This window comes from Eublepharis macularius, chromosome 10 (assembly GCF_028583425.1).
Source record: "Eublepharis macularius isolate TG4126 chromosome 10, MPM_Emac_v1.0, whole genome shotgun sequence".
NCBI lineage: Eukaryota > Metazoa > Chordata > Lepidosauria > Squamata > Eublepharidae > Eublepharis > Eublepharis macularius.
Genome location: NC_072799.1, coordinates 53,600,773 through 53,628,113, shown reverse-complemented (window position 1 = coordinate 53,628,113; position 27,341 = coordinate 53,600,773). Strand labels below are relative to the sequence as shown.

Sequence of the window (27,341 nt, the reverse complement as noted above, 5' to 3'; positions counted from 1 at the left end):
TGTGGTGACACAAGTGTTTAAAAGGTGACTAGACAGATTCACGCAGGATAGGACCATCCATGAGTATTAACTACAAGTAGTACTAGCCTTTACTGGTTCATAAAGGGAAACAAAGAGGCAGTAAACTCTGCAACCCAGCGCTAGGAGGCAACAGGGAAGGCCTTGCCTCTATGCCCTATTTATTGGCCCTCTGGGGAGACTGGTTTGCCACAATGTGAAACAGGATGCTAGATGGATCACTAGTCTGACCCAGCAGAGTTCTTCTTATGTACCTTGTTAGGAAATCTCTCCCTCTCAAAGAAAAGTTAGGGAAAAATTATCCTTCTGGGTGGCAAAAAAATTTCACAAGAGACTGTTTTAATCAAAGTAAGCAATACATTTATTTGAACTTCCAGTAGAGATGAACCACTAAGTTTCAGAATAAAAAAATACTGAAAAAGTACTACAGCTTGAATGAATATAAAACATTAGCAGAAAGAAAACAATTTAAATGGTAAAAAAATTAACCTTTAAGTCTGAAACACTTGAATAGTTTTTTTAAGTCCTCCCAGCATATGCCAACATCTGCTAAGCTGGCAAAACATGAAGTTCTTACAAAAAGAAACAGCTACTTCTGTTATGCAAACTGCATAAGACTGCCCAATCCCAAAAGGCTGTACAGCTTGTCTTGAAATATACAGACCTTGCGGTACATGACAAAGAGATTTATTTACTTGCCCTTGATCTAAGAAGCTGTGCATGGGCAGAAATAGATCAGTTAGTAAGGTGAAGCCACTATAAAAATGAAATGCACACAGCAAGACTTGGACTTGTTTAACAAGCTATGCTTACAGTATTATTCTACCGGTCCTTGTCAGCCTCCCTGCCCACCCACCTCCCTCAACTATCTACTTTCTTTAGGCTAGCCCATCTCTAATGTCCAAATACACTGTACATACATTTAGCAAAGAGCATACCTAAAAATTCTTGCAGCAGTATGGTCAGTACACAATTTCAGAAGATTACACAGAAGCCTTAATCTTTCAGAGGATAACAACTATTACCTAAACCAGTGGGTTTCAACGAGTGTAGAAAGCTTATTAGAAAAGGAGAGTAACTTTGTACTCATTCCAGAACACACACACAACATCACAGATGTCTACCATGAAGGGGAATCGTGTGCGTATGCATATGCTTGAGAACAGTGCCTAGATTATATTGACTTGGTCTTCCCTAACTATTACACGCTCTCCTGCAGAAAAGATCTGCAAGAAAATATTACTATGTAAACTAAAAATCTTGATTCCAGCAACTTATTAGCTGATCTAACAGTTGGTCACAGAAGTCAAGTATGATAAAGGCTGCTGCCAGTTTTGTACATGTGTCTGACTCATACATCCTTCAAGTACATGCAAGGCTCAATAGTTTCCAGAGTGTAGCTGCTCAGAATCCTTTAAGACACAGAAGAGATCGGGTTATGAGGAGAGCCCATCTGGGTAAGGACTTTATCCAACCACTGAAGGGGACCGTGCAAGTGTATCTCAATCCAGCAGGGTGTGCTTGTGACATCTTGCCGGTGATATTCTGCTCCCCAACCCTAAAAACAGAGAATACCACATTTTATTTATTTATTTATTTATAGTCTGCCTTCTTTCACATACCAGAATGGGCCAAAGACAGCTATCAAAAAAATATACAAGCCATATCATCAATAGACAAAGTTGCCACAAAACTGACTCCAGCTGTCATTAACCAAAAGCTTTATTTTAAAAAAGCACCACCTTACAGGTTTTTCCAAAAAGCCTGGAAATGACCTCTCCAAAGCAAGTCATGTCACATCTATGCATCTTACCACAGTTCTTGTAAAATGCAAGGTGTCTCAAAGCCTACAGACAATCAATCCTGTGTTAGCGAATGTTAACTCTTGGGAGTTGGGCAGCCCCAATGATCTGTGCCCAAGTAAGATCCAGATCAGATCCAGATCCGAAGATTTCTCAGGAACTACAACTGGTTCAGAACACAGCAGTGAGATGTGTGACTGGACTACAGCATTCAGTACACAGTTCGCCAGGGTCAGGATCCCTCCACTGGCTTCCAGTTTGTTTCCAAGTGAAATTCCACATTACAGACAGCAACTGCAATAGCAAAGCCGCAGCAAAATTTTCTGCTTCCTTCCTAACCCAAGTCCTTCAGCAATTACACAAACAGGAGCAGTTGGAACTCTTTGGAACTCCAGTTTTTCCTTGTCTTTAAAACAAAAAAAGAGTGACAAAACTAAAAAAAAACCCCACCTTTTAAAGTTTATAACTTTCTTGGTGCCAGTATTTTGTACTGTGAACCACCTTGGAATTTTTATATGAACATTTCAAATATATACATATAATAGTACTAGAATGGATGGGTACAAAATACTCTATTCAGATGGCTGTTTTTAATCAATAAAGCTTAAAAGACCTTGGAAACGGGCCCATGAAGGACTGAATTGCAGAGACCTTTCTCTTGGGTGACTACTTTGGACATACTTTTGGAGATCTTAAGTTTCTTTTTGCCTGGATTTTATCTAGAAAAGTCACTTTTACAGTGCTAACCCACTCCAAGGCTTGGAAATGGAAAGGCCAGAAATGAAACACGATCAACAGAAGCCACTCATTTGCTCCTTTTAACACAGCTCAGAGGGACACCTATATGAAGAAGCCTCACTTACCTTTACAAAACTCATACGGATAGTGCACATCTTTGTGAGTTCATACACCGTTTCAAAGCCGTGGTTCACTGACTGAGCCAGAAGTTGAGCAAACTCTTGGTTGTTGAAGATTTTCAAGCTGCAACCACTCGGAATTTTACAGACTGTAGTTGGGTGGAAACCATGATGGTAATTGCAGTTTCGACTTTGCACAAAAATACTACTGTCACTAAGGCACTCTGCATAAACTTCTCCACCAACGTAATACAGGTGAACTCCTACAGAAGATGGAAGATCTGTTAGCCTTATAATGAGGTGAGGTACATTATGGGGGTGGGAAGAGAAGAAGAGAGCAAATCAGCAACGAACAAGTGGCCCATGCTTCTGGGGCAGAACTCTAAGGAGGAAAGGCCATCTTCCCTGCAGTGATGCGGAAATGCCATTACACCTGAACTAATCAGGGGAAGAGTTGAACATGTTTACTTATTGAACAGGTAACATGAGCCAAGCATGTCAAACTGCAGCTAAAATATAGTTAGATTTGAAGAAGCATTATTGTTATAACGATTTCTCTTTGAGGGATGTGTTTTGGCTACGTTTCTGAATCTGATGTCTACATATGGAAGATAAGAGGGTAGAGACATTGGATATGGAAACTTATCCAAAATGAGATAGGTGAGAGCCAGTTTGGTGTAGTGGTTAAGAGCGATGGGACTCTAACCTGGAGAACCGGTTTGATTCCCCACTCTTCCACTTGAAGTCAGCTGGGTGACCTTGGGCTAGTCACGGCTCTCCGGAGCTCTCTCAGCCCCACCCACCTCACAGGGTGATTGTTGTGGGGATAATAACGACATACTTTGTAAACCACTCTGAGTGGGCATTAAGTTTTCCTGAAAGGCGGTATATAAATCAAATACTGTTGTTGTTAAATACATACAGATCAGTTTCCTCTGTCTATAGCTCAATTTCTCAGCTCTGCCTTAAATCTTTGGAGTCAGTACTTTAGAGCTTGTTTAGAATAGTTAAATGAGCCCCAGAACAATGAAGCAATGCACAGTAACTCAATTTAAAATAAAGGTACCTTTGTGCAAAAAAGTTGAACATATGGCATATATATTATGTGGTGCCACCAACTGAACTAAGAATGGGAGGCATACATGTTCTGTACAACTGCTACCTGCTCCTAATGACTTTTGCCCTGAAATGAAATTTCATTTGCAGTTCAGAACAGACCTCAAGTCATATATATTCTCCACTCACCAACCAGCAGCTTGTATTTGTGTGAGAAAATGAAATTCTACTAGATAAACATTCTGCGTGCTGAAAGATTTTACTGTTGAAAGCACCATCTGTAGATGTTCCTCCATTTTTTTTCCATACACGCACCAGGGAAATGAACTGTTCTTCTATGTAGTCAAAACTATCAAACTTGGAAAAGGGTGTTCTTCCTTCCTCACATCTAGCTTTTAAAAATAAAAATTGTCCTACTGTGTGAGACATTGGTTTGATGGGAGACAACTCTGGCTTTCAAAGAGGAGTGTTTTGAAAGTGAAACCAGCCAGGGGACTTTTGAACCCTCGACAGATACCATCTTTCCAAACCAAAATACAGATGCTATACCTTTCACCCATCTCCATCAAATGATGGATACAAGTCATCCTGAAGGCCAGTCTATTGCCAGCTACTTAAATCTTTAATATAGGAGCCAGCTCATCATTAAATTAACGGCTTTGGCAATTCAGATGAAACCTTGCCTATTACAAATTTCACTATTTTTTAAAAATTTGAGATTAAGTGAACAGCACTTGCCAGTTCTAGCTAAGGCAGCAGGATATTTCAGGTTTTCTCCTTCACAAAAGGAGAAAAAAAAGCTTCCCACATTCCCAAACTACATTCATATTACTGTAATTATCATTGAGGCCTAATCATTATTTTCAACCCTCAAAGTAAGAATCTTCTGCAGTTTACTTTCCTCAGTAAGAGCGGAGTCCTTTTCGAGAATACTTTTGAGATACTGCTATAATCTGAAGCTTCACAGAAAGTCATGGTGCTTACTGGTAGCCCAGTTCTTGCAGCTATAAGAAGCAATTTCTTGCAAAAGCTAGAGGCACACAGGTTGAGAACTGCAATGAACTGGCAACAAACCCAGCCTACAACCCCTCCTTTCCCCCCCATTCAAGTGTAAATGAAACCAACAGTACCTTTGCCAATATGCCTTCTGGTGTTCTCAATGGTAGAATTCCGGTTAACATTAGAAAGCAGCCCTAGGCAAAACCTGTTCTTGTTGTTTGAAGGATCAGTGAAGCCATCCACCAACACACTTGTGGAAGAGGCATGAAATGCTTCCCCAACACGATTGTTGAGCTCATAGTAGACAATAGAACACCAGTGTTTTGGCTCTTCGTAAGCCACTGCCTGAACATCTGCAAAGAAAGAAAAACAGAACCAGCGACACTGGAATTAATGAGTTCCTGAGCTTTAAAGCTTTTTACTTATTTATTTTCCATATGTAGGTTTTGGCTTAAGATCACTGAAGGAAAAAAATCTGGCTACGCAGCTGCTAATTAGAAGTCATTCTCCCATAATGCCCTTTTATACAGTATGTTTGAACCTCTCTGCATGAAGCCAGTCAAAGCCCTAGAAGCCAGGAGAACAGAAGCTGATACCTGGGCAAAGAGTGTGCAGATTTTCTATCTGTCATTAACTGGGTCCACCAAAAAGTTTGTAACTGATAACTTGACAGTGCTAGTCTGAATGTACCAACTTGAAAGAACCAAGTCTCATCCAGTCTCATCCAGTCTAGAAAAAACCTTCTTTGCCTGGTCTGGCTATCTTTCTTTCTTACTCTACTCTTTTGATCTATAAAGTCTTAAGTAGTGTTCATCAAACACAACTGAAAATATTATTAATTTTTATTTATGTCACATTTCTATTCTGCCCTCCCTGCGAGCGGGCCCAGGGCAGATCACAACCCATTAAAATACAATAAAAATTCCATTTCCATAAAACATTTTAAAACATCATTAAAACATTTTTATTGTAACATTGTAAAAAATATTTGTTATTTATTTATTTATTTATTATTTGTTATTATTTCTTGTAAAAAATTATTGTAAAAAAATATATGAAGAAGAAAGGAAGAATTCAGGCCAGAGAGGGTTAATACATAAACTGCAAAAAGGATGATTTCTTATCAGGTGCCCGAATTCTCTTTGCTTGGTCATCCAAAGACAATTCTTCATAGAAGAGTAGCTACAACCCTGTGCCAAAGGACGAGAAACCCAGGCATGCTATAATAAGCAATACTGGTTATGGTGACTACGGACCCAACCCCATGTACTGAAAGACTACTCACAGAACAGATCTTTCTAATATTCCCCTTCCCCCTGCAGCCCCCTGTGATCCCCCAAATGCTGCTTCTGGTGGTTGAGGGACTTTCAGGAATGCCACAGAATGCAAAGAGGTCCATAGTAGGCTGGGGGGAGATCAGTGAACACTGTTCCCCCCCCCTTGCAACAGAAGGGCCAGTTTGCAGACAAAAGACCTTTGGAACTCAAGTATGTGTGTTATGTATGTGCTGTTAAGTCTCTTCTTACTTATGTTGACCTTATGAATTGCTGACCTCCAAAACATTCTATCACTAACAGTCTTGCTCGAGTCTTACAAACAAAGGCCTTTATTGAGTCAAATCCATCTCTTGTTAGGTCTTATTTTCCTACTGCTTTCACAACTTTTCCTAAAATTATTATCTTTTCCAGTCCAGTAGCACCTTTAAGACTAACCAATTTTATTGTAGCATAAGCTTTCGAGAATCAAGTTCTCTTCGTCAGATGCATGATACAGAGACTGGTCAAATACATAAGAGGAGGGAGAGAAGGGGAGGAGAGAGAAGAGGCAATTGGGGGGGGAAGGGGGAGGGTGCAATCAAAACATTCCTTTGCTAGTATATGTAAACATCTCCTTTTAGTGTGTGTATCAGTTGGCTTCAAAGGAGTTTACCCTGTTAGTTTGTAGCAGCCAAACACCTAGACCATCCAATTCCAATGCAGTATGAGCCTTCGATAACCACAGCTCTCCCTGCCAGATGCATCTGACAAAGAGATCTGTGGTTCCCGAAAGCCCACGCCAGGTGCCACTGAGCTCCCCCAGACCCCACCTCTGTAAAGGAAATCTGTTACCTGTGGTAATGTGATAAATGGAATTGGATGGTCTAGCTGTTTGGCTGCTACAAACTAACAGGGCAAACTCCTTTGAAGCCAACTGATCCACACACCAAAAGGAGATGTTTACATATACTAGCAAAGGAATGTTTTGATTGCACCCTCCCCCTTCCCCCCCCCAATTGCCTCTTCTCTCTCCTCCCCTTCTCTCCCTCCTCTTCTGTATTTGACCAGTCTCTGTATCATGCATCTGACGAAGAGAACTTGATTCTCGAAAGCTTATGCTACAATAAAATTGGTTAGTCTTAAAGGTGCTACTGGACTCTTTTTGATTTTGCTACCACAGACTAACACGGCTAACTCCTCTGTATCTTTTCCAATGATTCTTATGTTCTCATGATGTGACTAAATACAACTGCCTCAGTTTAGTCATTTTAGCTTCTAGGAAGAATTTATACTTCATTTGATCTAGAACCCACTTATCTTTTGGCTATATCCATGTGTGATCCAGTTGCTAAAAAGGCAAATGAGATTTTAGGCTGTATCAAAAGAAGAATAGTATCCAGATCATGTGAAGTGATGGTATTGCTTTAGTCTATTCTCGTTACACCTCACTTGGAGTACGGTGTTCAGTTCTGAGCACCACAGTTTAAGAAGGATGTTGACCAGCTGGAAATGTCCAAAGGAGGAAAACAAAGATGGTGAGAGGTCCAGACTGTCCTATGAGGAAAAGTTGAAATTGCTGGGTAGCGTGGAAAGGAGACAACTGAGAGGTGATATGAAAGCCATCTTCAAGTATTTGAAGGACTGCCACAGAGGATGAAGCAGAGTTGTTTTCTGTTGTCCCAGAAGGTTGGACCAGAAACTTCCTGACAGTCAGGGCAGTTCCTCAGTGGAACAGGCTTCCTCAGGAAGTGGTGGGCTCTCTTTCTTTGGAGATATTTAAGAAGCTTGATGGCCATCTGACAGCAATGATGATTTTATAACTCAATATGTACACAGATCAGGAGGGGGGGCATGGATGAGTCAGCACTAGGCTCTCGCGGCCCTTTCTGAAATGCCCACGGTCATGCTGATTGCCACCCTGGAGTCATGAAGGAATTTTCCTCCAGGCTTGATTGGCTCGGCATCCTGGAGGTTTCTTGCCTTCCTCTGGGCATAGAGTGGGTATAACTGGGGGAGGTGAGGAGTGAAATAGCTGTGAATTTCCTGCATAATGCAAGGGGTTGTTCTAGACGACTCTTAGAGTTTGTTCCAGTTCTATGTTTCCATGGTATCCATAAAACTCAAACAGCACATTCCAAATGAATAAAATTTCTTCATTGTCCAACTTTCATATCCATACATAGTTCAGCACAGTGTGGTACTGCAGCCCAAGCTCTGCTCACGACCTGAGTTTGAGCCCGGCAGAAGCAGGGTTCAGGTAGCCAGCTCAAGGTTGACTCAGCCTTCCATCCTTCCGAGGTCACTGAAATGAGTAGCCAGTTTCCTGGGGGTAAAGTGTAGATGACTGGGCAAGGCAATGGCAAATCACCTCGTAACAAAAGTCTACCAAGAAAACGTCATGATGCAACGTCCCCCCATGGGTTAGTAATGACTGGGAGTTTGCACAGGGGACTAATCTTTACCTTTACATAGTAATGGGCAGGTCTCATCTGGAGGGGGAACGCGCCAGAACGGCATTCCGGTAGAGCTGAAAAGTGGTCACGTGGGTTTTGGCCCCACCCACGTGATTCCTTTTCCTCCCCTCTGCCTCCCCTCCAAAGGAGGCTATGCTGCTTCAATTCATTCTGCTGCTTTATTTTCATTCGTGACTCGTGAGAGAGAGAGAGAGAGAGAGAAAGAAAGAGAGTTAGAGAGAGCAAGTGAGTGAAAGCTGGGCTGCTGGGCTTTGATCTCCAAAGGAGGGTAAACTGCTTCAATTCATTCTGCTGCTTTATTTTCATTCGTGACAGAGAGTGAGTGAGTGCGTCCGTGCAAGTAGGGCTGCTGGGACTGGGTGTCCAGAGGAGGGTAAGCTGCTTTGAGTTCATTCTGCTTTATTTTCAGGAAATACCTGGAGATTTTTGGGGAAAGGGGCCTGAGGGGTGGGTGTTGCCTTCTGACACTCTCCTGGTGATGTCAGGGGGTGTGGCAAATGCTAATGAGATATACTAATGAGTTATGCTAATGAGTTCCTGCAGTTCGTTTTCTACGAAATGACCCCTGGGGGAATACCACAGTATGAATTATCTAGGTCTTCAGCGATGCTTACTTACACTTAAGGATCTTTTGTAGGTCCTTCATGGCTGCACTTCCAAGCCTTAATCTCCTGATTTCTTTATCACAGTCCCCCTTTTAGTTGATGATCGAGCCATGGAACAGAACATCTTTAAGCAATTCCGAGTTTTCGTTGTTAATGTTAAATTTGTGTAATTCTTCAGCAGTCTTTACCTTTGTCTTCTTCAGATCTCAGACCACAGTTTAATGGATACATTGCTCTAGCAGAAGTTTCATGTAGGTAGCCATTTTGGTCTGCAGTCAAACAGCAGGATTTGAGTCCCCTTTACCTTAAAATATCCTACTAACACATCAACCAGAGTTTGAGAGGGGACTTTTAGTGAGTAGCATAAGCCAGAAGGCCCCAAGTATGTCATTTTAAGCATCTATAGAGGGTCCATTTCTATCCTTAGCTCCTTGCATCACTTCATGTTAAGTCATAATGTTCAGGAAAGATACAATCACCAAACTAACATAGACCTTCAAACTACACATTTAATTCTTACCAGGGCTCATTTGGAGGGGGAACGCACCGGAACGGCACTCTAGAACATCGGAAAAGAGGTCACGTGGGTTTTGGCCACACCCATGTGATTCCTTTTCCTCCCTGCTGCCTCCCCACTTCCCGTGTCTTTAGCTGCAGGCAGCGGCGGAGGCAGCAGCAGCTGCAGCACCACCGCCGCCACCCCCCATCACTACCTCTTGGATTCCCTGGTAGGAAACCGGGGGGGGGGGCAGCCAAGCGGGGGAGGCAGCTGAGCAGGGGGGGCTGAGCAGGGGGGCTGCCACATGGCCCGTCCTCCAGTCCTGCAAGCGGTGAGGGCTCTGCAGAGGAGGGTAAGCTGCTTTGAATTCATTCTGCTGCTTTATTTTCATTCATGACTTGTGAGAGAGAGAGAGAGAGAGAGAGAGAGTGAGTGCAAGCCGTGCTACTGGGCCTGGCTCTCCAAAGGAGGGTAAGCTGCTTCAATTCATTCTGCTGCTTTATTTTCATTCGTGATTAGTGAGTGAGTGAGTGCATCCGTGCAAGTAGGGCTGCTGGGGCTGGGTGTCCAGAGGAGGGTAAGCTGCTTTGAGTTTATTGCTTTATTTTCAGGAAATACCTGGAGATTTTGAGGGAAAGGGGCCTGAGGGGTGGGTGTTGCCTTCTGACACACTTCTGGTGATGCTATGGGGGTGTGGCATATGCTAATAAGATATGCTGATGAGTTATTCTAATGAGTTCCTGCAGTTCTTTTTCTACAAAATGACCTCTGATTCTTACCCTGCACGCTAGGAATGCCGCTTTCAAAATTCTTTAATGAAACTCAAATAGCAGCACTCCTAAGCAGTGAGATCGAGAGGAATGAGCGGGGACATTCCATCATTGGTTATGTCTTTAGGTCACAGGATGGTACAAGAGCCAGCAGGGCATAGTGGTTCAAGTGCTGGACTAAGATCTGGAAGAAGAATAAAATTTGAATCCATATGCTGCCATGGAAGCTTGCAGGGTGACCTTGGGCCAGTTACACACTCTCATCACAGGATTGTTGTTGCAAGAATAAATTGGAGGCTAGAAGAACAAGAGTAGGCTGCTTTGGGTCCCCGTTGAGGAGAAAAGTGGGCTAAAAATAATTAAAAACATGTTCATTGAAGTCCAAATTTCTATATACTTACTGAATGAGAGTTCGAGGATCTCTCACTATATTGCATTAAATGGCAAAAACATGGTCCCATCCCCTCACCCAGGCCTGTAAGATGCTTCTGCCTTCTGTATCTCAATAGCTGGTTCCTTCATATAAGTAAATAGTTCTACAGCTGCTAGAACAATTTACTTATATGATCCAGTGCAAAGAAGGAATTGCAACTTATGACAAGTCATAGGTATTATTTTAGCCACAGGAAACTGAACATTAGATGGCAGCCCACATTGAGTTAAAGGGGGAGGGGAAATCCACACTGTTAGTCCAAGTCCAGATCACTGATTCTCAGTGAGATGCCAAGAAATGCTGATACAAACAAGCCACAGCATTTTTTAATCCATTCAAGTCATTGTAAGGCAGCCTATAATTGTTAGTTTGTGAGTGTACTCTTCACACCAAGATGCCAGCCACTATTAAAACTACAGCTCTGCCCTAGTTCTCAAACTCAGGAAGAAATCCTGCCAGCTGGCCATTCCTGTAGAGTGAAATCATCTCTCTCTCTCACACACACACAGATTTCATACTAACTTCCTCACATTTGCCTTAAGTCATGCAGAGCAGGTGCGTTTCGTCTCTCCGTTCCCAGCATGAGCCAACAATAGGAGTTACCCAACTTCACTGACAGGATGCAGCTTGTTAAGTCAAATCTCTTAAGACTAACAAATCTCCACAAAGAACAGGCCTCTTAAAGGTTTGCAGCAGAACATCTGAGCCAGCACCAACTCCCAGCGCCCTTCCTCAACATGAACTGTAGCAGACCTTTGGGGACGGCTATTAAACAAAGGATGTGACCGTACATAACAGGTAGAGAGGTAGGGTAGAGAAATGAGCTCACAGAATTAAGGGAAACAGGTGCAGGTAAACAATGTGAATATAAGGAAATCAACGTCCTTTTGTCCTCTTTTTTAATAGAGGCAGGGTATTAAACCAAGGGGGAGGGTGGAAACGGTTAGATACTTAAAGAGTTATCAGATCCAGATGGACCTTCTGTCATGTTTAATGTTACATATCACACAGTGACAAGCAGTCCATTACACTTTTCCCACTTCTGTAATCGTAACGGCAATTGAGTGCCTTGCACACAATTCATCCTCTGCTTCCAGCTGAAATATCCAACACCAAACCTATTTGGGGAGGGGGGAAGAGGACATGAAGGAGGCTGCCACTGCAAACACAGAGGTGAGTAAATGCTGCAAGTGCAGCCATTTCTGGTGGCAACACAGCGTGTAAAGTAACAAACGCCCCTATTAACACACGCAGCTACCTTACATCAAGTTGGAACACTGATCTATCAAGGTTATTACAGTCTGATTGCCGGTGGTTCTTTAAGGTCTCAAATGGAGGTCTTTCATATCACCTACTAACAATCCTTATAGATAAAGATTAAAACTGGTGCCTTCTGCATGCAAAGCAGATGCTCTACCTCCAAGCAACAGACTTCCCCTTGTTTTATTCAATATCTGGCAACCTTACTGTGACTGTGGTCCAACTGATATAGGACATCACACAACATTGTGCTGGGAGATGGTGATGGCAGTACATAAACACAGTCAACACATGCAACCTGGAGCACATTCAAGAGTAACTCAACATGGAGTACACTGTTAAATATGAACTTCCACACACAACAATTTGCTGGCTTAAGAATCCTTAAACAGTGATGCATTAAGGGAAGCCATCCCTTTTATTTCTAGGCATAATCCTATGTAATGCAAAATTTTCAGGACAAAGATAAAGAGCACCTTCAAAAGTAAAACATGTGAGGAGTCTGCAGAGGTAAGCATTAACATTGATAAATTCATTTTCTGCTTTTGTAAGCAGCAAGGACTACCTACAGCAAACAGATCTGTAAAGCCACCAAAAGACTGTGTTTATCAACTGCAATCCTACTTGAAAAGAAGAATAGGTTACAGTACTGAGGTTACAGTCTGCCTTTGTTTTCCACATACTTTAAAGGTATAAATTCAGGTCAACAACAGGTAAGTTATCTAGGTGGCTGCATATCTAAACCTGAGCCATTTGCCAGGCCCTGCAAGTGTGAGGACAGAGACAAGACATCCTCTGAATGCAAGTGTCCAGTCTGGTGCGAATATGGCTAGCATGCTTTTCTTAAACAGTAGTTATCAAAAGACATGAAGGGTGCAGATCCACTACTATTTACTTATTATTACTCAAAATTATTTCAACCATAAAATGTGAGTATTTTAAATTAGGCATAAATCTCCAATATTTTTAATCAGTATTGCTTTTAAAGTCTTCACTGAAGCTATGTGGCTTGGTTGCATTTGTAACTACACAAGAAATAAGAACAATTCCTATCAGACTGAACAATTTTACCTCCTCTGTTTATTTCTGGAGGAATTGAAGGTGCCATCATATTGGTGTCCATTGGCTGTGAACCATCCTGTGTCATCTGATCTTCTGGAGGCAGGTAAGCAGGAGGGGGCGTGTCAGCTGAGAACACACATATACAGAGAAATAACTTCACCCTTTCTTTTGCGCATTCACATTAAACAGAACTGCTACACTGGGAGTTACATTATGCCCACATGACCACCATGCTGTTCTTGGTCTTTTAACTGCTTTTCCAGCCTAGGACAAAGCTCAGTGTCTGAAGTCCTGACAAGCAGAGCCAGGAGTCCATCCTGAACCAAAGAAAGGCTGTAAAGTTATTATGGATATAAATCATCTTCCTTTTGTTACCCAGATTCAGTTTCTGGGAATTCCTGGATTAAAGTGGCGCTTCAAAATGCAACAGAAACAGCAAAAGGAAAGACATGCCCTCCCAGTCAAGTTATGACCTAGCAACCATCACTCAGGAGAACAACTTTGACAGCCAGTGTCATATAGCGGCTAGCAGGGCTCATTTTGAGGGGGAATGCACAGGAACACAGTTCTGGCAGTTCTCCAAAGAGGGCACATGTCAGGTGGCTCACCCACCTGATTTTTGGCCATTTTGGGCCTGTTTCAGCATGGATCGGGGCCGAAATGGCCCAATTCGGGCCCAAAATGGCCAGGATCAGGCCCCAAACAGCCAGGATGGGGCCTCTGACGGATGGTGGATCACTCTCCCACTCAGCAGCGGTCCAATCCTGACCATTTTGGGTCCACTTTCATTTTCAGCCTCTTTTTGCCATTTTGGGCCCAATTTCAGCCCTGAATGGCCAGGATTGGATCCAAAACAACCACGATAGGTGATGTCAGAGGGTGGGGCATAAGCAAATCAGTTATGCTAACGACACACTTCTGGTGATGTCAAGGGGCGTGGCATATGCAAATGAGTTGTGCTAATGAGTTATGCTAATGAGTTCCTGCAGCTCTTTTTCTACGAAATGACCCCTGGGAACCAATATCTGCTGAGTTCAAGACCAACATTCTTTAGAAGGTAATGTCTACTTCAAATGCAAAGCACAGAATGAACATCCAACAAACTTGTTTCATCCTATCCCACCATCTCCACAGCTAAACCACATGTGGTGTAACCTGTGCTAACGACACACTTCCGGTGATGACAAGAGGCATGGCATATGCAAATGAGTTGTGCTAATGAGTTATTCTAATGAGTTCCTGCAGCAATTTTTCTACGAAATGACCCCTGGTGGCTAGCACGATGGACTAGAATCTGGGGAGATCCAGGCTATATTTCCTGCTCTGCCATGGAAGCTCACTGGGTGACCTTGGACCAGATGTGCACTCTCAGCCTAACCCACCTCACAGAGTTGTTGAGAGGAAAAAATGGAGGAGAGGAGAATGATGTAAGCCCCTTTGGTTCCACTGAAGAGAAACGCAAGGTATAAATGAAGTTTTAAAAAACCTCCAAGACTAGCCTGTGACACATTCTATGTGGGAATGCCCTCGTGACTCTGGAACTGGATGGCCTACTTTCTAAGGAGCAGGTGGCCAGCAGTGTGCTCCTCCTTCTGCTCCTTCCCATCATATATGTGACACAATGAGAAAAGCTGGTTTTGATTAAGCATGAAACAGCTTGGCTACAACACTGCCAAAAAAATGCCCAATTTTGCTTTCAGAAGCAGCCTCTTGATCCTAGTCAACCATACCATCTCTATGATAACAGTGTCCCATCATGGTTATTAAAGCAAAGGTGGATCAAAAGTGTTATAATAAATAAAAACAGCAGAGGTTCCACAGGAGGCTGAACAATGCATGAGCATAAACCCACAGATAAAGGCTTTATTGGGACTGTTGTCTGAACCAAGCCAGTCTCTCAACCAGATTTTTACTTTTGCAACTATTATGTGGAATATGTTAAACTTCTACAGATACTACAGAGTAAGGTATGTGAGTGCACAATGTTTGCTTTTCCGGTTTTGGGGGAAGCAGGGGGAGAGATTTTTTTCCACACAGGCTGTCACATGTCTATCAGAGCCTGAAATGACATTCGCAATAAAAACATACAACTCCGAATGTTTAGCAGGCAAAACACTGCAGCCATTACACAATCATTCCAAAGATCCCATGCTTAAAAGCTTTGTTTCCATGTTGATGCAAAGTGTGGTTATATTTTACCACCACAAAAAGCTATTAAAGACCCAAATTCAATCACTGGCATACTCACCACCAAATCATCCATCTTTCTAACTGCTGCCTCAAGCTTTTGAATCTGGCTCAAATATACTGCTCTGGGATTTGGGACTTATGACCTCTTTGAGCAGTCTTACCTGGCATCTGGAAGGGACTTCCCGGGTCCGAACTGGCAGGTGAGTGAGGATAGGTGCCACTGCTGCTTCCAGGGGAGTTCGGGTAGCTGCTGTTGGGTGAATGAGGGAATGGGTGGCTGTTGGGCTGCTGGAAGGAATCTGGGAAAGTCGCATTGTGTGGCATGTGAGGCTCATTTTGCCCCAAGTTGCGAAACTGAGCCAGAAGACTGTGCTGAGGGTTATATTCGCTGTGTCTTGGAACAAGCACTGGAGGAAGAACTAGAAAGGAGAGAGAGAGAGAGAGTGACTGAAGACTTCACCTTCAAAGCCCCTCTGAAGAACAAAGGCACGAAGCTGTAATCCTTATGTGTATAAGCGAGGCCATCATCTTCTGGGAACAAGAGGGTCTAAGCAAGGACTCTTCCTTGTATCCAATTACTACATACCTTAAAGTCACAGTGGACATACTGACGGCCAGGATCTGAAAGTCAGGAGCTCAGTTTCCATGGCAGCTGGGGGGAAATGGTGGTTGGGTGGGGGCTGGAACTTCCTGGGTGTCCATTTTAATCAGACGACATGGGCCAGTATCTTCTAAAGTAATGCCAAACATTTGCCCTTTTTGTGCATTTGGTATCTTGCTAACTACTTAATGGTTTGTAACCAAAAACCTTGTTAATTAATACATTCTTTTAAAGACAATGATAATAGTATGCAGGCTGTGAAAAGAGCTAGGAGACAACAGCTGAAAGTTTATTTTTAGCTTAAGCAATGTGCTAAAGGTTAATATTAAAACATTACTCATTTAACTCTATGCCTGTTTGCTTTATTCGTGGTAGGCGTTCAAGCATTATGCACTGCTTTGCTGAAGCAAGCACATAAGCAGCATGCCACACCTTGGAGACGATACAGACTCACAGCTCAGGGCTTGTTTGACCCTAGCCTGGAGTCTCTACACTTATAGGACAAACATGTCATTAAAATCAACCACAGCAAGAGAAGCAGCGAAAGGTCTGGAAACCCAAGACTCTCACAGCCCCTTTCTCCACGGGCAAATTGGGTCCCGCTGAGTTCAGTAGGTCTGGCTTGCAGGTGTGTAGGTGTTAGGTAACCACTTGCACATTTCTACCTCTGAAAATCTCAGCACTGCTGAAATGCATCGGTCACAAAATCCTATTAGTGGAGCCATAGTGTAAAAAAGGGGGCAGGGGCTCAAACATCCCTTTTTGCCATCTAGGAGCTGCTGCAGTTCCACCACAGCTTCTTCTCCTGAGCTACAAAAGCATCATCAGAAACTTCTCTGGCAACACTAGAAGAGAGAGCCGCAGAGTGGGAGCCTCCTACATGCCCTAGAACTTCCAATGGGAAGAGCAGCCTCCACAGCACAAACATCAGAACAGGAGAAGAAGCTGAGGCAGGGTGACCTTCAGATCCATTTTGGCATTTACAGATTTACTAGATTAAGAACACATTTGTATGTATATTGAGCACAAATTGCACAAAGAGCAGTTTACGACTGCATTCTGCCCTCCACTCAAAACCATGCTGCAAAGTAGGTTTCACCAAGAACAACAGCTTGCCAGGAGCCATCCACTGAGCTTCAAGGATGAGCAGCAATGGAAAGCTGGATTTTTCCACATGCAACAACATTCTGGCAACTATTATTTATTTTCGGGTGTGGGGGGGGGGAGAGAAACGGGCTTCAGAGACGTATTAGTTTAAAACCTCGAGGCCTTAATGTTGTATATACTAATTTCCTGTGAAGACACCAAGCCCAAAATAGCCCATATGCCTTGATTTCTGAAACAAATTAGATCTTTCCCACCCTCCATCATATTTAGACAATGGTATATGAAACATTACTGCCTGCCATGTAATTTGTTGCCCCCCTCCTAGAACAGCTCAGCTGGAAGAGAAACTTCAATATGCCTTCAGCAATCTGAAACTGGATACAGTAATCAGATTTTCCAAGGGCATATAAGCAATGGATTTTCCAAGCTGACAAAAGGGCAGAGGGAAGTGAAGGAAGTGTCACTTTCGGTACAAACTGTTCCTTAACAGCTCACACACATCAAGCCACTAATTTGAGACTCTCCCATATTGCTCAACTATGCAGAGCTGCGTATCTGGGGTTTCCCTTTCCATCTACAACAGACTGGGAAAACCCTCTTACGGAGTCCTATGAAGGGTGTTGTTTAGGAACAGCAGGGCCAGCACTAGCTTAGGGCCCACAACTGCCAATAAGCCTCAACATGGATGTGCCCTCGTACTGTTGCAGGTTTTATCACCGTTAGCAGTTAAATGAGAAACTGCTGGCTGTCCTTGCGTGTCTGCCAGTTTCTAGTGATTGGGAACTCTTCCAGATCCATTGTCAGTCCGAGAGGGCCAAGAGCTGTAGAGAAGGGACAACTCCGCCAGGCACAGCACCTCTCCTTATTAAAGCCATTTCCCCTTCCTGTGTAACTATTTTAATAGACACAGGAGTCCCTCTGATGACCTGGGTCCTACAATACCACCCTCAGCAGATGCTGTAAAACCTTCAAAGCTTCCAATGAAAATCTTGCCTGCAGATGGGCTGGGCACGTATTATTCAGCCTATTTTTTAACAGAAATCTTAGCTTGATCAAGTTAGACATCTCCACTGTACAAAATAATTTGCTACGATTCGACACAGCAGGGGAGGAGGTTGATCTCAGAAGTAGCTGCCAGCCCAGGGGAAGAGGCATAATTGAAGAGACAGCATGAGACTTGTGCTGTTGAGCCAAGAACACCTGTTGCTGCAAAGTTAGCAAGACGCACAGATCTCTGTGCTGTGGAGAGGCTGCAAGGCACTAAAACATACCATTGTACAGATAAGTAACCCTTCCCTTTCTTGCACTGAAGGGAGTCTTCTTTTTTGTTAGCACAGAAGTTTTACTCTGGAACTGGATAGCATTTCTCTGAATCTCTGTTGGCCCACCTCGTGGATCTACTGAAGATTATGCAGCAAACATGATTTTGTGTACAAGTTTACAGTCAGACATCTTGACCTTCAAACATCATGACAACAAACATTTGTGGTTACCCCACATAATTCTCTCTTCCTTCATTCCTTCTCAAGTAATAACTACTGTGCAAAACATCCTCACATTAGGGCATGCTCCAAGTATTAACCCTAAGCATGGATCATCATGTGTCATGTAGAGATGTGACAGACAAGTCGACTCTTGGGGAACTTATACAACAAAAGTTTGTGACACAGTTAATAGGGGTTACTGGTTTAAATTCAAACTGGTACCAGCTCTTAAAAAAAAACCTTAAGTACAACCCTAAGCAGAATTACACCCTTGTAAGTCCGCTGACTTCAGTATTGTTTAGTACAGTATGCAACTGTTTAGGATTCCACTGTTAGGACAGCTGAGGTTGAGACATGATTTAGACTCATCAGGGATTCCCTCCAGCATGAAACCTCTGTATTTTTAAGACATAGAAGCAGATAGAAACTACTTAGGGGCTGCCTTGGCTACCAGTACGACAAGCTCCTCAAATGTCATTTGCACTAAAGACTATCTGTCCTTGGTCAACTTAGCTTTACCACACACACACACACACACAAATGAATTCCAAGTGCTTCGGATTAGCTTTCTTTGTGTCTGATAATCCTAGACAAAACACTGCCATTCCACCTGTCGCTGCATTATGAGGCTCATGCCAAGTTTTTTTAAAAAAATGATTGAAATTGTGATAACTAGAAATTCTCTAGATCACAAAGCAGCAGCCAAGTTGTAAGACTTCCTTCACATAAACAGGAATACATTAAGACAACACAAATCCTCTCCAGCCCTTTAGTAGCTTCCCTTTTGCTCCATTCTCTTCATCACCTCCCTCAGTCCTTCTACTTGATCATACCTGGGCCGTTTCTACCATACAAGGATTTTGTTCCCAAAGTCTAGGTTACATTATCACACAAGTTCCTATGAAACCTAGCGATAAAAGGTGGCTAGATTGGAGGTAAAAAGGAGGGGGAAAGAGAGAAGTATTTCAGAAGTCTTAAGAATAGAAAATCCAGTGATGTTTCTGGGTAGCTATCAAGCCAAGCATTCCAGATAAACAGTTCAAGGAGACAACCCAAGCTGTGTCTGATTGTGGTTCTCCACTGCATCAGAAGCAGCTGGCACAGAGAAGCACAACTCATACGTTAACATTGTTATGCTACATTCCGATACTACTAGCACTGTAACATTTGCAAAAGAAATTTCAATTATCACCCACTCTCAAAGCAAGTTTCAAACTAGCATAAAGTTTTAGCTACAACTGGATCTCATTTCTTATCCCCCATCTAAGCAGCCCCAGGCTTGCTGCAGGTGTTGATAGAATAATGATATCTGAGATGCTTTTTGCCAAAAGGCACAAGCTACGTAATAAAGAAACCAAAGAAAAAGTCATCCAAAATGGACACGCAGCCATCCAGCTATGGGCATGGACTTGGGAGGCAGTAACTCTAGAGTGGAACAATAGCACTGCTCTCAAACTTCTAAAGCCATGATCTTCCTCTCCTTGCTTATTTCCAATTCCCCTGAGCTCAGCATCAGTATGATACACCATCACGGATATGGTCCATTTTAATTCTTTATTATAACATAACTACATTACATGTTTAACAATGCACCTGCCCAAGATGCTCAAGTTTCTAGCAGAAAGTATTTTAGAGCAGCTAGCAATCTCCCCCCGCCCCTCAACATAGAAGCAGAAAGTGGTACAATCAAAGGATTAAGAAAAGTGTATTATTCTAGTGACAAGATAGTCTTTCAAAACCAGATTTTTTAAAGGTCTGAATTTGATGCAGGAATGTTAAAACCTACCCATGACCTCTCAAATATGAATCAAGACAATCTATTAAAAGCCATGTAAGAGAGAGAACCTGGAAGAAAAATATCCAACGAATGCATTATAAACAATACAACAAGCTCAAATAGGGAGGGACACAAATAACAGAACAACTTTGCTGAAGTTAAACAGGTCTGGAATTGGCCAAAGCCTAAATGGGAAATCTGGCAGCCTTATGTATGCAGATGTCAATTTCATAATGGCAGAATATCAAGTAACAAAGAGCTACCATCCTGCATCACACCAGGAGCTCACAGATCAACCATATTGAACCCAAATTCAACAAAAGAAGTTCCACAGGGAGACTCCAGGATGAAGCTATCAAGTTAAAATTCATATGCAGATGTTATAGCATTACACCTGGCCTCAATAAAGTCTGGCAGTAGTGCAATTTCATCAGGACTGGTCTATGCCCTCTCTAACTGGACTGTTTACTTTTTGTTCATTTGTCCACTGCAAGTGGCCTGGTGGATGATGATGACATGTATCGGGAAATGGCCAGAGGGAGTGTGACACTACTAATTCTCTTGGATCTCTTCGTGGCTTGCGATGCCATCAATCATGGTATCCTTCTAAACTGCCTTTTAGGGTTAGGACTGAGAGACACTATTCTGCAATGGGTCTGTTTCAGCCACACAGGGGTTTGGGAGTTTGATGCTGCAGGGAATGCTGCTTTACCCCTTGGACTGTGGCTTACAACAAAGTTCTGGAAGTTTCCTTCTGGTCCCCCATGCTTGCAACATCTATATAAGGCCACTGGAAGAGATCATTTAGAGATTCGGGTTGAGTTTCTATCAATATGCAGATGACTCTCAGCTCTATCTTGTGCTTCCAGCCGATGTCAGACAGGCTGCGGAAAATGTACAGGTGCCTGGAGGCAGTTTTAGAACAGATGATGGTTAACAAACTGATACAATATTTACAAAATGGAGGTCCTACAGGCAGGGGGAAGGTATGACCCAGGAAATGACTTATTTTCTGTTCCGGATTGGGTTGAACTCCTCCTAAAGGACCGATTACTAGCTTGGGGGAGCTCCTGGACCCAGGTCTCTTGTTAGATAAGCAAATGGCAACAGTGCCTTTCACCAGCTTTGGCTCATGAGCCAGCTGCAGCCTTTCCTAGGCAGGAAAGATATTTCCTGGTAACTTCTATATTAGATTACTGCAATGTGCTCTATGCGGGGCTGCCCTTGAAGACTGTCTGAAAGCTACAGCTTGTACAGAATTCTGTGGCTAAAATGCTAACTGGAGTGGGTCGCTGGGACCATATCACTCCAGTCTTGTTCCATCTACACTGGCTTCCAATTTGTTACCAGACCCAATTCAAGATGCTGGTACTGACCTTTAAATCCCTATACGGTTTGGCCCAGCTTACCTTAAGGACCGCTTCTCCTAAATGAACCTGCCCATTCACTGCTTTGGAGGGCCTGCTTTAGGTGATCCTGACATCTAAGGCTAGACAGATTGCAACCCAAGAAAAGGCCTTCTCTGTCCTAGCACCAAATCTTTAGAACTCCCTCCCCAGGGTGATCGGTCTGTCTCCTTCTATTACCTTCCGCCATCAAGTGAAGATTTCTTTTGTTCTGTTTTACATACCCACAGTAACTGTTATTGACCTTCTGCCTAGTTCGCAGTGTTATCTATGTTTACAAATAACCAGTTGTTGCTTCTTGAAAGGTCTGGACACAACCTTATGATGGTAATAATGGTAACAAATCCTACTTTATTCAGTAAGACTTACTTATAAGTAAATGTGCATAGAACTGAGACTTCACTTTCAAACAAGTGACCAGAAAGCACTGAACTGGTGAGCACAGCTACTGTATCTGTTCAGAGAGAGCTGCGACCGAGACGCGGGGGGGGGGGGGGGGAAGAAGACCTGATCCTGACTGTAGTTCGTACTCTATAAGATCTACCAATCTAATAGCATATTAGAAAGTTTAACTTTAAATAATTGTATTATGAAGGGAATGCAATACTTGTAGATGTAGTCTGTGTTTTTAATATGTTGTTTCTTCCCTTTCCCCCTGTTCCCTTTTTCCCTTCTTTGTAGTTTTTGTGGTTAGTAATTAAAAATAAAATTTATATATATAAAAAAAGAAAGCATTGAACTGAACATCTATCTCTGAGATAAGTGGATTTTCAATAATGCTTGTGAGTTGTATAAAAAGCTTTTGTTGCAAGCCAGTGGGGTTTTGTTTCCCCAAGTTTATTTTATTTTATTCGTTGGATTTATATCCTACCCTCCCCACAAGCAGGCTTAGGACGGGTCACAATATCATAAAACCACAGTTTAAAATACAATAAATAAGTTAAAATAATAAAACAATAAAATCAACAGATGTCATTAGATGTCAGCAAATGTCTGAATTCAAGACAGGGAAACTCGATTAAGTCAATCGTCTTTTGCCTCAGTGATTTAAAATTCAACCTACAACATCACGTAAATCAGTCTGGATCAACGCAAGTAATCAGTAACTAACTCTTCTTAAATCAGAGATGCTCACCAAATATTTCAAAGCTACCATTTTTAATGCGGACATTATCTTCTTTGGCCTACCTTTCTTTGAAGAGGCATTTCTACTTCTATTAGGACAGTACAAGATCCCTCCCCCCTTTTCCTTCATTGTATCATCCTGTTTATCTCCCCCCAGGTCTATTACTGTCCAGCATTTCCTTCCAAAAATAATGCTGGCAGCATAGGAAACTAGTACACAGCTGGCCTATTCTACTCCCGCTGGTCTTTAAGTACAGACTTACCCTATGGTCAAACACAGACCAGGGAACATTTAGAAGAATTCTTCCAGGTGCAGAAGCAGATGATGGAGTGTATGTTAGCCAGGCTGCATACAAGAAGATTATACAGCTTTTGTTGCAAAGACACTCAATGTTTTCTTCACCAACTTCCAATTCTACTAGGATTTTAGCAGCTGCCTCTTTTAGTGTGTGTGTGTGTGTGGGGCGGGGATCCTAACCTTTTCACGAGATCTGTATAACAAAGGATCCAATCTTCTTATTAAGATTGATTTGAAGTGTAGCAGAACAGTGGAAGAGTTAGGAAAAATAAGCTCTGTCTTTAAGCTTAGGCTGCTTCTCCCAGAAACTGATGAAACTGATTAATGTCATTCATCTGGTGTCTTTGCACTTGCTGCCCACTCACAAATATATCTGCTCCCACCTTGCAATGCTTAGCCAATTAAGTAGAATAATAGGGCCTGCTTTCTAAAAAGGTCTCCCTGTGCCCATTGCCCTGCATACTATAGGAAAGTTTGGTCAGGAAATGATCCAACAGTAGTCCGACGCAACACAGCTTGTTACCAAAAGGCACCAAACACAAAGTACGCCAACTATGTACCGAACGTAACACTAGAGGTCAAGTTAAAAAAAATAAAGGAAATGGAAATTTCTTCTCACCTCTCAATGTATCCTATCTGAGTCAGTTATTTAATTTGCAGCAGTGTAGCAGGGTTTGTGTTCAAGTGACAGATCCTGTCATGCCTTATATGCACCAGTGGGGGGAGGGGGGGATGGAGAAAGGCTCTTCTGTTAAGATTTTCTGTTCCTTCCGTTTCAAAAATGTTACTTTGCAATAGCAGAGGCAGCTTTAAATTACATTAGACTTCTACCAGAGAAACTTCACCAAACACAAACTCCTGTTTGTATCTCAGCAGAGCAAGACATTTTCTAGCTTGTATTCTACTGAACAGTTCAAAGATAAACTGTTACAGAAGACAGACTGTGCTTCCCATCAGAAACACTCACTCAGGTCTCTAAACTGGACTTACTTGCATCACCCTTTTTGCATTACAAAACTACCGTAGGCAGACACCAGTTCTTGAAGATAGCATTAGTGACCATGCTCTCATTGGTCAGTGAGTTACGTGCAAAAGTGTGACAGTATGCAAGATTTTGTAAGAGACATAAATAAAAATCAAGGCACTTAGAAGGGTGCAATTCTGCTTAGGATCGCACTGTTATCAAGTTATTCATCCCAATGTATTCTAAGTGTGATATTCAAAGAAGCTAGAAATGAGCACTGTCTGCTGCATGTTTGAAAACACGATCAGCCAAGTGGCCTGGAATTCCCAATGAACAAAATGACAAGTTCTAAGAACTAAGAATGTTACTACTAGTGGGTTTATCATCTTTTAGATTTTATTTAAGGACACTTTCCCCCTCCCTTTCCAGTTAACAAAAACTGGCCCTCAAGGCATGTGTGTGTATATATGAAATCATTAGCACACAACATAACTTAAGAAATCAGCACAGCAGCATAAAAATAATGGAAAGAAATGTATTGGTTTAGAATAATCTCCTCTCATTCAACCGCAGATTTTCCAGTTTAAAAAATTTGTTGGGTGCATTGTGAAAGAGACATCTTCCAATACAAGATAAAGAGTGCCATTAATGTCAGTATGGAATGCAGAAATCCCGATTATTGCAGATTGCTACACTAGTACTTGGATTTTTGCATGTATGAAGCCTACACTTTGTCAGTATCTTCTAGTGGTTCCGTCTTCTCAAGTGGAGAGAACAGCTGCAGTTCAGTTGTGAACGAACATTCATTATAGTGGTCCCAGTACTGTGTCTGGGCTGCCCTGGAAGTTAGAAGTATGTCTACCCTTTCTCCCTCTGGATGACATGCAAGGACACCCTGTTAAGGGGTTGGTTAGTTAGAAGATGAAGGGGGGGGGGGAGTTGCATCATAAGGATGTATTTGACTGAGATTTTTAAATTTTAACATGTTTATTATTGTATTGAATATTGACGCGAGTTAACCTTGGTCCCCTCCTTGGGAGGTGTATTTAACTATAAAATGCTATGCTACTGGTAATGAGAGATGGCCTGCCAGAAAAAGTTACAGCCCTATTTCTGAGAAAGACGGTAAGGAAAAGGAGATACAGCTTTTACATTGTGGTTACATCCAATTAACATGCAGTATTCGTAAAGTTTAATGTATTACTTGTGTAGCTTTACCAATTTTTTTAGTTTCTTCCTATTCAGTTACAAAGTGCAAAAAAAGTTACTCATCTTTGTGCCTTACTGGAGAATGTTTATATTACCTTTAGCTATTTTTTTTAAAAAATGTGCAAGGGGATGGCTTCAACCACAAGCAATGACTGGAAACATGCAGCCCTGAAACATATGCAGGAGAGTTCCAAGTAAGCATGTTCAGTCCCATATCTTACAGGGTGAAAGGTCAGGTGATGGCTGGGAAAACTCTGATACGTAACAAAGGAGAAAGACAGAATTCTACTTTAGAATGACACAGAGAATAATTATGGACTTCCTACTGCATCACTATGCTTGGAAAGATCATTCATCCTTTTTACTAGAACCAGTTAAGCTGAATATTCTTACATCAGATTCATACTCTGGTTTCTCTTCAGATCGCATAAATCTTTCGCATTCAAACGTGAGTTTAACATTTGCCTAAAGTCGGCAATCAACATTTGACACAGTTTTTAAACTGCAACACTATTGTATACATAGCACAATGACAAATAGCTAACTGTAACCGATTATTCAGAGCCATTACAGACATGCCAGCAGAAGGCACTTCTTTCCGACAATTGTGTTGGAGTGTTTGCCAGATGACGACAAGCTTCCCTCAGCACTTCTTCCTCCTCCAACCACCACATGTATGCAGTAGTCCACCAGGAAGCATGCTAACAAAGCCTGGATTCTCCACGTTCTGAACTGCTCATTAAGTTACTTCAGCCCTTCCTCCACAGGCAGCTGTTCTCATGCCACATCTCACTTTTGATGAAAAGATTCTCTGACCCCACTAAGGTAGTTTTCCCCACTGCCAGTACAGCTGCACATTAAGCCCAGTGGCAGCAGTACTCCCACATGGTAGGTTTCCCAGCAGTTTCCCTGCCCCAGTGCTGGCGATCTTCCCCACTATGGGCCACCAGGACTTTTGCAATATAAAAAACCTAGAACATTAATATACCGTTGTAATAAATTAGGTGGAACAGATTGTCTGAATTCAGCTTTCACTCTTTTAAAAGGTTAAGTCTCTAGTGGAGACATGCTTTCCCCTTTATATGTCTACAAAGAGAAGGGGCTGGAAGCTTGCTTTTTTAAAAATGAAAGCTGAGAATCCAATGAACCTGTTCCACCTATTGTTACAACAGCATATCACTATTCTAGTACAATTTTAAAAAAAACTTTACTGTGATCTTCCCAAAACTTCAGATCAGATTTGAGCAAGATCAGAGAAAAACCAGGAAAACCCCAGGAGGTGCACAAATGTACTACAATGCTGTGGGGAAGCAGAAAAATCATGATTCCCAACTGCGCTGAACCCAAATCCATACAGAAAGCACTGTTTTCTAGACCATAGGAATTGATCTTGGCAATCTTCCTCCTCAGTTTTAAGGTAAAAGAATGAATTGCTCAGCAGTTCTACCAGACTACCATGCAATCCTTAAACAATATAAAATGGCTGGTTCCATGGAGAGTAGCATTCATATACACCTACTTCCTCCAAGAGTATTACTTTCTTTTGCATCACATATCTGCCATTAGTGTACAACTAAGGAATTCATTCCTAAATTGTTAATTACCAAGTGCGTAGTAAAAACTAGAACCATGTGAGTATAATGATCCAATCCTTACCCTTGCTCCATACTAGACTTTAAACCAACCGGTTGCTTTTGTTTTAGGGCAAGTTCCCACAAAATGGGACAGGCAGCTACAGATTATTAAAAGCTCTCTGTTGAAAAAACTGGCACACCAGCATTAATGTGAAGTATCATCAAGGCACCAGTATACATGCATGCTATGTAAATTAAGTAATCCCAGGGCTATGTTTACTTCATGACTCAACAGAAGGCACTGGTGAGGGTCATATGCCACTGTATGTTTATTTTCACTTCCTCTCCCATGGGGACGTGCTCATCACTAATCAAATGAATTATGAAAAGGGAATTACAAAGTATTCAGCACACATGCAAGATATATCAAACATGCAGTCTTGACCATATTTAAGGATACAGCCCATGAAGTACAACAGTTTTTACCTTTCGAATACCTGAAGTTTATCTGAGTA

The 27,341-nt window shown here is 42.2% G+C and overlaps 1 protein-coding gene across 4 annotated transcripts in view; it reads right to left on the bottom strand.

Annotated features, from left to right (window-relative positions):
• Positions 1-355: 355 nt before the first annotated feature.
• SMAD1 (SMAD family member 1) overlaps positions 356-27,341 on the bottom strand; it is a 46,366-nt gene continuing 19,380 nt past the window's right edge. For 3 of the 4 annotated variants that reach the window (XM_054989547.1, XM_054989545.1, XM_054989546.1), the window contains 5 exons: positions 15,443-15,700; positions 13,101-13,217; positions 4,864-5,085; positions 2,684-2,940; positions 356-1,576 (listed from right to left, as the gene is read on the bottom strand). In XM_054989547.1, coding sequence (XP_054845522.1) covers positions 1,433-1,576; positions 2,684-2,940; positions 4,864-5,085; positions 13,101-13,217; positions 15,443-15,700 — 998 coding nt within the window. In that variant the 3' untranslated portion in view covers positions 356-1,432. The remainder of the gene's footprint in view (positions 1,577-2,683; positions 2,941-4,863; positions 5,086-13,100; positions 13,218-15,442; positions 15,701-27,341) is intronic. The other variant, XM_054989548.1, reaches the window with a different exon arrangement.